Source organism: Phyllopteryx taeniolatus, chromosome 14 (genome assembly GCF_024500385.1).
Source record: "Phyllopteryx taeniolatus isolate TA_2022b chromosome 14, UOR_Ptae_1.2, whole genome shotgun sequence".
Lineage (NCBI taxonomy): Eukaryota > Metazoa > Chordata > Actinopteri > Syngnathiformes > Syngnathidae > Phyllopteryx > Phyllopteryx taeniolatus.
In genome coordinates, this window is record NC_084515.1 from 24,365,368 (window position 1) to 24,377,031 (window position 11,664).

At 43.9% G+C, this 11,664-nt stretch overlaps 1 protein-coding gene across 5 annotated transcripts in view; it reads left to right on the forward strand.

Annotated features, from left to right (window-relative positions):
• The window catches only part of efr3a (EFR3 homolog A (S. cerevisiae)), a 77,016-nt gene that overhangs the window by 64,562 nt on the left and 790 nt on the right, over window positions 1-11,664 (forward strand). For 3 of the 5 annotated variants that reach the window (XM_061796945.1, XM_061796942.1, XM_061796943.1), the window contains 9 exons: window positions 132-293; window positions 2,260-2,391; window positions 2,632-2,699; window positions 2,774-2,901; window positions 7,685-7,770; window positions 8,659-8,707; window positions 9,299-9,402; window positions 10,373-10,422; window positions 10,497-11,664. The exon at window positions 10,497-11,664 is cut by the window's right edge and continues 790 nt beyond it. In XM_061796945.1, coding sequence (XP_061652929.1) covers window positions 132-293; window positions 2,260-2,391; window positions 2,632-2,699; window positions 2,774-2,901; window positions 7,685-7,770; window positions 8,659-8,707; window positions 9,299-9,402; window positions 10,373-10,422; window positions 10,497-10,602 — 885 coding nt within the window. In that variant the 3' untranslated portion in view covers window positions 10,603-11,664. Of the gene's footprint in view, window positions 1-131; window positions 294-2,259; window positions 2,392-2,631; window positions 2,700-2,773; window positions 2,902-4,282; window positions 7,649-7,684; window positions 7,771-8,658; window positions 8,708-9,298; window positions 9,403-10,372; window positions 10,423-10,496 lie in introns of those variants that run through there. The other 2 variants (XM_061796947.1, XM_061796946.1) reach the window with 2 other exon arrangements.

Below are 11,664 nucleotides of genomic sequence, written 5' to 3' on the forward strand. Positions count from 1 at the left end.
TCTCACAGTTCCTATGGAAACCAAAATTCTGTGAAGTCATTCATGAATCGTTACCAACAATGTGATTAGAAGACATTGTTTTTAGATGTTGTCGTCATGGAAACAAGTGGTGGTGTTGTGTTTTGTGGCAGCACGGCCAGCAGCTGTACCGCCACATCTACCTGGGCTGCAAGGAGGACGACAACGTGCACAAGAACTTCGAGCTGCTCTTCACCACACTCGCCGTCCTCACCATCGAGCTGGCCAACGAGGATGTCGTCGTCGAGCTCGTGCGCCTCGCTGTCGCGCTGCAGGTCCATGGCGCTGTTATTACCGATCGCAATTGATCATCGTGATGATGTCACCATAAACGCGTGCTTCCAGGGTTTCAAACTAGGGTTTGGGGTTTCAAATTCGGGTTTCAAGCCCCACTCCGGGGGGCTACTCCTCCTCTCCGGGTGGGGGGCTTGGGGCCGTGCTGCTGCACCCTGGGCCTGTGTCCTCCCCTTCCTCCCTCTCCCTGGGGCGCTCCGCCGTGGTCGTTGCCCCTGTCTCGCTCGGACTGTGTGGGGCCTATTGTAGGGTGTCAGCGCCTCCTGCCTTGGACTCCTTCTGTGTCCTGTTCTGTTCGCTGGGTGTTCGTTGTGGGTGGGGGGGGGGGCTGGAGGGATCAGCTGTAGGCTGGGGAGGGGCTGTCCCCCTTTTCTCTGTGGTCTTCAAGACAGTCGGGCTGAGTCTTCACACACTCAGCACATTTGTATTACCAACTAAAGTTTAAAACCCTAACTTGCAAACCTAACCCTTAATTAATACCCTATCTTTATAAACCCTAATTTGAAACCCCTTAACCTAGTTAGAACACACAAATTTAACTTGAAACCCGACTTTCAAACCCTAACTGTAGTTTGAAGCCCAAACTTACAACTCTAACCCCTGTTTAAAACCCTAACGCTGGCCAGTGGGCACCTCCCCGGCACCCAGGGACCGAGAGTAGTCCCCCCAAACACACACATATTACATAAATTTCTGTATGGCATTCTTTTTCAGGCAGACAGGACTCAAGCTTCAAGGTTCACCATTTTAATGAGAGGTGATGAGTTTTTCTTAGTTATTCATTTGGTAATTACATTTGGCAGAGATTTTCTAGTGTTGTTTATACTCCATGAGAAGATTTTGCCATTTGTTGATGTTGAGACCTTGTATAGCTTTCCAGTTTAACAATATTGTTGTTGTTTTTTTAGCAATTGCAAAAATTGGTTGAGCATGTTTATTTGGAAGATCTATACCTTTTAAATCACCCAATAGACAAAGATTAGGAGAAATTGGAATCCTACAGTTCAAAACTGAGGAGAGTTTCTGTGTAGCTATTGACCAGAAGTGCTGTACAAGTGTATAATGCCAAAGAGTGTGAAAATAAGTGTCTGGGGTGTTTTCAGTACAATGAGTGCGTATGTTTGATTTTGAATAGCCCATTTTATGCATCCTATGTTGTGTAATCTATGGCGTACTGGATTAGCTGTAAATTACTGTTTTTTTGTCATTGAGGATGTATTTCTGCAGTTTTGCGCCCAGTCTTCATTGTCAGTAGACACTGAGAGGTCTTTTTCCTATTTTGCGATTGGTAAGTGGATTGAATTAGTACTTGAGATTAATTTGTATATTTCTGAAAGGAGGTTTTTTTGTTTTGTGGGAGTAGTTTCAGTATTTTCTGAACAAAAACTGGTGTTAGTGATTTTAAGGCAGGGTTAGAGTTTCAAATCACGGTTAGGGTTTTTTAAAAAAAAAAAAAAAAAGGCTAGGGTGTTTAACTAGAAATTAGGGTTTCAAACCAGAGGTAAGGTTTAAAAGTGGAATTTCAAGCCAGGGTTAGGGTTTCAAATTTGGGTTTTTATTCAAGTCAAGTTTATTTGTATAGCCCTTAATTCCAAAATAGTCTAAAAGGGCTTCACATGCCCACATTTTGCAATGACCGACAACATCCCCTAATCTAAACCCACCAGTCACATAGTATGGTGCTGTACAATGTTAATTAAGATGGCATATGGGTCCATTTAAAGAGATGAAGCACCACAGGTAGATGCCTTCTCTAAAGTGGTTCTGCCTCAGGACCTGGCCCAGTCGGTTGGAGCAGAATCCTCCATAGCAACGACTCCAGGGAAGTGGTCCACCCCAGATCTTGTCCCAGTTGCTTGGTGCAGAATCCATACAGCAACAGCCCAGCAGTAGTTTTAATTTAGTGTGTGTGTGTGTGTGTGTGTGTGTGTGTGTGTGTGTGTGTAGGACATGGCTCTGTCCACGGAGGAGAATTTGTCCATGTGGCTGCGCTGTGGCGTGTTGGCCTTGGTGGCGGCCTACCTTAACTTCCTCAGCCAGATGATCGCCAACACCACCTTCTGCCAGCACGTCAGCAAGGTCACCGCACCAACGCCCTCACCTACACCACCTGTACCTACACTGCCCCACCGACACCACTTTCACCTACAACCTACAAGACCTATTCTTATGTTGACACCTGAGTAGTGACTCAGAGCAATTTTTAATTTTAATGATGAGTGCCCTGTATAATCCACTATATATAAAAAAATGTGTATCTAGTTATTAGGGAGTAGCGAATGAGTAAATAATTCCTAACTTTGTCTTGACAACTGTCAGGTGATCGAGCTCAGGAACATGGATGCTCCCTACCTACTCCCGGAGCACGTCTTCAGGGACAAGTGCTCGTATGTTAACCTTCATCATCATCACATCCTTCTTCTCCTCCATCGTGACGTCGTCGTCCTCCTCCATGTCGCAGGCTTCCCGACTCCTTGGACAAGGACGATGCGGCGCTGTTCTTCCAGAGCGCCGACATGGCCGACAGTCTGGCGGGGCCGGGATACAACGCGGACAGACTCAACGTTCCGTACGTCCCGCAGGTCACAGGTAACACACAGATCAATTTGACTTTGACTTTGTCACTTTTGCCCATCATTTGCTTCCTTTGTCCTTCGCATTCTCTCTTAATTTTTCTCATCACTGGCTTCCTTTTCCCTTCTTTCACTTTTGACTCACTTTTGTCTTCTTTTCCTTCTTACTGTCGCTCACTTTCCTTTTCTCTGTTCCTTTTCTTTCACGTCGCTGGCTTCCATATTTCCTCCTACCCATCACTTGCTCCCTTTTTCCCATCGTTTTCTTCTTTTTCTTCCCATCACTTTTTACATCTTCTGGTCACTCTTCGTTTTTCTTTTCTTTCCCATCACTTTTCTCTTTACCTCCATTGCTGGCTTCCTTTTTACTTCCTTTCCCATAACACTTACCTTCCTCCTCTGTCCTATTACCCACTTCCCCTTTCCTTCTTTTTTCTTCTGATCACTCGCTTCATTTTTTCCTCTTTCCCAGCACTGACTTCTCTTCCTTCTCCTGTCAGTCCCTCGCTTCATTGTTTTTTTCCTTTTCCTTCACTCTTCCTTTTTCAGTCTTCATCTTACACTTCCATTTCCTTCTCTTTTCCAACTTTTTCCTCATCACTCATTTGCTTTTCCACCTTTTCTTTCTACTCCTTCCTATCACTGACTTCATTGTTTCCATCTTCACATTCTTCTATTTTCCTTCTTTTCTTTTCCTGCTTTTTCTCATCTTTCACTTTTTGTCTGCCTCTTTCCCATCACTCTTTCCTTTTCCCTCATTCTCTTTTCTGTCTTCTGATCACAAGCTTCCTTTTTCCTTCTCTTTCCCATCACTCATGTATTTTCCTTCTTCTTCCTATCACTCGTTTCCTTGTTTCTGCTCTTTTCTTTTGCCTTCACTCCCTTCTTTTGTCTCTTCTTCACACGCTTCCATTTTCTCTTTTCTTAAACTACTTTTTTCTCAACTCACTCGTTCCTTCCTCATTCCCTCACTTACAATTTTTCTTTTTCCTTCTCCTCACCCTTTTCCTTCTGATCCCCTGCTTCCTTTTTCTTTCTTTCGCGTCACTCCTTTTTTCTTCGTTTCCTTCTTCAGTCACTCTCTTCCTTTTTCACTTCCCTTTTCCCCTCTTCCTCTCTTTTCTTTTCTTCTCGTTTCCTTCCCATACAGTGAGATTTTAAAATGTCCTTCCTGACATCATTCTCCCATTCTTCGGTTGCTTGTATTTTCTAATCAATTTCGACCAATCGAAGTTCCAACAAAGAACCCGATTCGTTACTTCTCTTAATGACCCCACATACACGTCCGCATTGTTAGCTCAAATTTGTGAATGAACTCTCCGTCATCTCGGTGAACTTCTAGAAGCTTCTGGATGACAAAGTGTCATGTGACTTTGGTGTTTTCCTCTTCTTGTCAGTGCTTTACACAGTGGGAAAAATCCTGAACAGGTGCAAACAGACGTCCAGAGGTAACCATAGCAACTGTAGTAACCGTAGCAACAGACCACCTACACGACCTTTAGACCAAGGGTTCTCAAACTTTTGGGATCCAGGGAGAAATTTTACCAACAAGCCCCTCATAATCCAAATATCAATTAAACATAGTGACAATTTATACTTCGAAATGTGATAGATATTAATGTGGAAAACAGTCCTATTTTAACAAGGTGAATTTAAAAAAGTAATTAAGCTAATATTACTTTTATTCGAGAAAAATTCCTTTCTTCGTTAAAAAATAGCACTATTTTCCTCAAAAACATACACACAAAAAAAAAGACTTCATTTGGGGATGTCTGATTTATGCGATGATGTGCAAATATAACAAAACGGCATGGGGAAAGACCAATAGTATCAATTTGTGAATAAATATGAAATTGCCCATATGTGAACATGCAGGGCTTCAGCCCGACAGCGATATGTAGATAAGGACTTTTAAAATTCCATCCATCCATCCATTTTCTACCGCTTATCCGAGGTCGGGTCGCGGGGGGCAGTAGCTTTAGCAGGGACGCCCAGCCTTACCTCTTCCCAGCCACTTCCTCCAGCTCTTCCTAGGGGATGCCGAGGCGTTCCCCGGCCAGCGTGTCCTGGGTCGTCCTCGGGGTCTCCTCCCGGTGGGACGTGTCCGGAACACCTCACCCGGGAGGCGTGACCCACAGCTCGTGACCATAGGTGACAGTAGGAACGTAGATCAACCGGTAAATCGAGAGCTTCGCCTTTCGGCTTCGCTCCTTCTTTACCACAACGGACCGATACAAAGTCCTGCAGCCACTGCAGACGCTGCACGGATCCGCCTGTTGATCTCTCATTCCATTCTTCCCTCAGTCGAGAACAAGGCCCCAAGATACTTGAGCTCCTCCACTTGGGGCAGGATCGCATCCCCGACCCGGAGAGGCCACGCCACCCTTTTCCGACTGAGGACCATGGTCTCAGATTTGGAGGTGCTGATTCTCATTCCAGCCGCTTCACACTCTGCTGCGAACCGCTCCAGTGAGAATTTGCCGCTTGATGAAGCGAACAGAACCACATCATCTGCAATAAGCAGAGATGAAAATCTGAGGCCACCAAACCGGACCCCCTCTACGTCTCGGCTGCGCCTAGAAATTCTGTCCATAAAAGTCATGAACAGAAATCGGTGACAAAGGGCAGCCTTGGCGGAGTCCAACCCTCACCGGAAACGAGTCCAACTTACTGCCGGATATGCGAACCAACCTCTGACTCCGGTCCTACAGGGACCGAACAGCCCATATCAGTGGGTTCGGTACCCCGTACTCCCGAAGCACCCCCCCACAGGACTCCCCGAGGGACACAGTTGAACCCCTTCTCCAAGTCCACAAAACACATGTAGACTGGTTAGGCGAACTCCCATGCACTTCCTGACGGACCCGCCTCTCCAGTACCCCTGAATAGACCATACCAGGGAGACAGACGTTCCCAGCAGACCCTCACAATACGTTTGGGCCTGCCAGGTCAGACCGGGATCTTCCCCCACCATCGGAGCCAACTCACCACCAGGTGGTGATCAGTTGACAGCTCCGCCCCTCTCTTCACCCGAGTGTCCAAGACATGCGGCCGCAAGTCCGATGACACGTCCACAAAGTCGATCATCGAACTGCGACCTGTCCTGCTGCCAAGTGCACGTGTGGACACCCTTATGCTTGAACATGGTGTTCGTTATGGCCAATCCGTGATGAGCACAGAAGTCCAATAACAGAACACCGCTCGGGTTCTGATCGGGGGGGCCGTTCCTCCCAATCACGCCCTTCCAGGTCTCACTGTCATTGCCCACGTGAAATTGAATACCCCCAGCAGAACGATGTAGTCCCCAGTTGGAGCGCTCGCCAGCACCCCTTCCAAGGACTCCAAAAAGGGTGGGTACTCTGAACTGCTGTTTGGTGCATAGGCACAAACAACAGTCAGGACCCGTCCCCCCCACCCGAAGGCGGAGGGAAGCTACCCACTCGTCCACCGGGGTGAACCCCAACGTACAGACGCCGTACATAAAGCCCCAGACAACTTAGCTCCTAGGCTCATTGGGACACACAAACCACTCCACCACGATAAGGTGACAGCTCAAGGATTAAAATTATACCACATAACTTATTGCAATATTTGTGCATACCCCGAAACTATGACTTGCAGATGCCCGGGGATCCGAATTTGAGAACCACTACTTTGACGTGTTGTTTAGTGACTTCCTGTTTGCAACGCTAATGCCGCAACAGTTTGTGCCCGCAGCTCCTGTGGACTCATGATGAGTATTCGACTTCCTGTTTCTTTCACGCTGTGGTCCGAGGAACTCCTTTAGCTTGTGTTTGTGTTAGTGTCGTGGCTAAAATGTTAGTAGAGAGCACTGCAGTAAAGAGAATACTACGGTTAGCGTGTTAGCAACTAGCGCCCACAGGAAAGTGCTTGAGGACTTCTCTGAATTTTGCCGTTTATTGTTTAGACAAATAGTTTCTGTTGTCATGCTGTTTGTCGTGCAACCGAGGGCTTGGCTGCAACTCCTGAAACTAAAACCTACAATTTTTTTTTTTTTTCAAGGAAATCTGATTTTAATTTTTTTTTTTTCCCACGTCATAGAGCGTCAGTTGAATTACAAGTAATTGATGCTCATTTTAAAAAGGTTTAAAATTGCCTATACACGATGGCAACAAACCACGACTTAGCTCCCAAGTTAAACTCCTCAACTCACTTCAACATAGTTTTTCAGCAACAAAACAATGGTAAAGCACAGTGTTTGTATCAGTGAAGCGCTTCAATTCAATTTCACACCAAGATGACACGATAGTAATACGGTGGACTGCCGAAAATCCGAGAATTGACGCTCATTATAATTGCCCTTGGATCAAATTATTTTCTAGAAAAAAAAAAAAAGTGTATGAATACTGGATCAGTCAAAAAATAAGCGGGGCAAGATCAGTAAAAAAAAAATGCAAATAAGAGGGGGATCGGCAAAAAAAATACCGCAAACTATGGATTTCCGCAAATAATGGGATAGGTTCCCCCCCAAAATCTGTGACTCGGTGTGTTTGTGAATGCCGAAACGCAAATATGCGGTGGTCCACTGTATTGCGTTGACCTGATCACAACAACAGCAAATAGGTGAGTTTCTCAGTGAATAGAGGAGAGGTTGGGGGAAAAATAAAAATAAAAAATAAAAAAATATATATATATATATATCCAAGGTAAATTCTTGAATGCTGGCCTTCCACTAGGCTCCACTCACGCCACATTTGACTGAAATCTTAGCACAGCCGAGATTTTAGCCGTGACTGCTAGCGGTCCCAACAACACGCTAACCGTATGGCGTCCCGCAGATGAAGAGCGCCTGACCAGGAGGAAGAGTTTCGTGGACACCATCTCGCTGCAGGTGGACATCTTGGCCAGCAGCCTGCCAGACAAGGTAAGTACGCCGTTTGCTTTCTAACAGCTAGCCTCAAGTTTGCTCGGTGAGCACTTTTTTACCACCAGGGCATGATCGTGAGGAAGTGTCGGGAATGTATTAGCCAGTCATTTAGTTGACGCATTTATTTATACTCTATATTAGGACAGTGGTGCCATGACTCTCAAACTAAACATAACACAAAGTCTGCTGGCTTAATAGTAACGCATAGGAAACGCCAAAGACGAGCTAATGAATAGCATCAATGTGGCGGTGTTACAACACTATAAGCAATGGATATTTGAATACAAACGTGAAGGTAACACTGTATTGACAAACAATAACCATTATTCACAGTCAAATATAATTTTTCCCTGTGAAGAACGACTAATATTACTGTGCCTTACTAAGTGGCAGAAGACTATCTCCATGTACAGTAGATCTGTATGTCTGTATGAGAGTAGAAGGAGCAGCACAATGTCCGTTGAATTGAAGCAAAAAGTGTGACGAAAATGGTTTAATTCTTTACATTCTATTTAATGATGTCATTAATTAATGACATTTCCATTCATTTGCATGGGCAGAGATGATTTGAGATACGAGTGTTTTGAGGTACAAGCATGGTCACGAAACAAATTCAGCTCGTATCGCAAGGCACCACTGTGTGTATATATATTTACAGGTATATTAAGCAAGCCAGTTATTATTTGTTTTGTATTTTTTGTTGTTGTTTGTAATGATTGTTTAATTATTTTGTTCTAGGTTCAGTTTTTATTTATGGACAGCACTTTGTTTCAGCCATGGCTGTTTTTTTTTTTTGTTTTTTTTTTGAGTTTATAGTTGATTCAATTGTGTTGTGTACTGTTAACTTCATGATTGTACAATGGAACTATGTGTTTGTGTGTGTAGTCACTGTTGGCTGAGGAGATCACCTTTGAGACCCTGAAGAAAGCAATTGGTAACACGCTAACACCTCTTTGACCCACAAATAAATAGGCTTTACACGATTAGGATTTTTGGGGCCGATCAGCGAGTTTAAAAAAAAAAAGATCACCGATCCTATCACAAGATGGAGGAATGTGTCTTTAAATGACCATTTACTGTATATACTTGTGTACTTATTTGCTCAAAAATTCTATTTACAATAAATAATGTATCTTTGTTCTTCTATTTATGCCAGTGAGGCACAGACACAACAAATGAATGGTCTTCTATTAGATGGCGGGAAGTAAATACAGTAATTAATGTATCCACTTTTTGTGACATTTTTGTTTGTTGGAGTGCTGTGAGATTTTTCAATTGTAAAATATGTTCCTTGGCTCCATAAAGGTTGGGAATCACTGCTCTAGTCAGATCGTGTATTCTAATCAGTCAGGTCAAACCAACATTACAACAGGACAGAAATAATGGGCGCTAACTTACTGTAGTTGAATTACTTTATTTTTCATTAAATGACTTCACCCACACCGATCAAATCGGTGTATAGTCTACAAATAAACATTCTTTTAACTCATGATCAGTGTGTATAATGTGTGTATCTGCCGGTCAGACACGAGCGTTCTGGAGGATCAAGAGCGTGAGCGTCGTCGCCAGGTGATGGAGAAATTCCAGAAAGCTCCGTTCGAGGAGATCGCGGCACACTGCGAGTCCAAGGTACTCCCATGGAGAGGTGCAACAATTAACTGACTAACCTAATCCAACAATCTAATTAACTGACTAATTTAACAACTAATCCATCCGTCCATCCATTTTCTAGACCGCTTATCCTCACTAGGGTCACGGGTATGCTGGAGCCTATCCCAGCTCAGTGCGGGCGAGAGGCGGGGTACACCCTGAACTGGTCGACAGCCAATCGCAGGGCACATATAAACAAACATCCATTCACACCTAAGAGCAATTTATAGTCTTCAGTTAACCTAGCATGCATGTTTTTGGGATGTGGGAGGAAACCGGAGTACCCGGAGGAAACCCACGCAGGCACGGGGAGAACATGCAAACTCCACACAGGCGAGGCCGTATTTGAACCCAGGTCCTCAGAACTGTGAGGCGGATGTGCTAACCAGTCGACACCGTGCCGCCCCCGCAGCTAATCGATTATCAAATGAATTGACTAACTATTTTAATAACCAATTAATAATCATTTAGAGAGATTGTTTAACTTGAAATTGTCCAACTCTTCTGATTCCAGCCTCTCAACATTTCTGATTTCTGTAGTCCTCCACGAAAGCAGAGTGATTATTTTTGTGTTGAATCAAAATAAACCATTTGCAAACATTTGCGGTTACTTTGGATACCAATGATCAACATTTTCTGCCCAGGTTATAGACCAAAACAGTCACTGAATCATCATCAATTTGTTTGTGCATTTTTTGCACTCAATTTGAAATGTCCTGTTTTTTTAATAAAGTGATGGAATTTTTATTTTTATTTTTTTTAATTCGATTCATGTATTGAAAAAAATATTGACAAAATAATCTAGTCTGCAGCCTTGACATAAACGGGGAAAATGTGGCAACGGATTTAATTGGGACCTCTATGCTCAACTCTCTCTGTGTGTGTGTGTGTGTGTGTGTGTGTGTGTGTGTGTGTGTGTGTGTGTGTGTGTGTGTGTGCGCGCGCGCAGGCCAATATGCTTCACGAACGTTTGGCGCACATCTTTGAACTCACCATCAGGTGAGTACCGACTGAAAGCATCACCTGATGCGAGCGTCACAACGAGCTAATCACATGACATCTCGGCTCCCCAGACCCCCCCCAAGTCCATCTGGCGTGGTCTCTGTGTCGTCAGGCCACGCCCAGCACCAGTCGGTGCCCATCTATGAGATGAAGTTTCCCGACCTGTGCGTCTACTGAACATGGGCGCAAACAATCACAGCACATCAGCAATCCCGTCATCATCATGGCATCACGTCACCGCCTTGGGCTGTACTTTGACTCCGCCGCAAACATGGTAGACCATAGATTTAAAAGCATAGGCCTAAAAACTTTAATACATTTCCGTGTCAGCCGATCACCAGCTTGATGCTCATGCGCGCGCTCACGTGCATGCTCTGGTACGACGTGTTCAGTGGCAGCTAGGAAAACACAGCACTTTTGTTGGTTTAGAATCACGTGACACAACCAGAGGTAAATGACGCGGTACAAAAATGAGTTGAGGATGTTTATCAGGTTGAGCCTGTTGATGCGATGTCGAGTTTTTGATGGTCTTGAAAGTACATAGACCTGTAGGCTAGCTCAGTGAAGGACTTTTAAGAAGAACCTTAACTCACTTAAGAAAGGTTTAAAGGTGAACTGAACCCAAGATGTAAAACATTACTGTTACATTTTAAATGTGCATATCTTCTTCATCAGCTGCTATTAACTTAAATCTATAAAGTATTCTAAAAAAAAATACGTGGTAGCAGGTAATTCTCTACTCTCACGTTGACGTCACTTCCGGTCTGCAGCTGATATTGATTTCGCCAAACATGGTGAACCCCCCACCCATCCATCTTCTAGTTTTTACTAGTAAACGTTTTGGGGGTTTAGTTCCCCTTTTAACGAAAAGAAGGGAGAGGTTTTCTGAGCTTCGAAGAACCGTAAATAACTTCACAGAATTGTGAAATAACTTTGAATCAGTTTGAACTTTAAAGATTTGAAGAACTTTCAATTTGTCGAAGAACCTCTTAAGAATCTAACGCCCTAAACGTTAAAGAAGTTTAGATTTGATTGAACGTCAAATAATTTGAGAGACATTTGATAAACAAAGAACTTTAAACAACTGAAGAGATTCCGTGGCTTTTGATTAAATATAGTCAAGACTTTAAACTGCCTTCAAGAACTTCCAACTTTGAAGCACTTGGACTTGTAGGTTGTCTCAACAATATTCATCTTTGAAGAAATTTCATGGATTAACTTCAAATAAATTTGAGAACT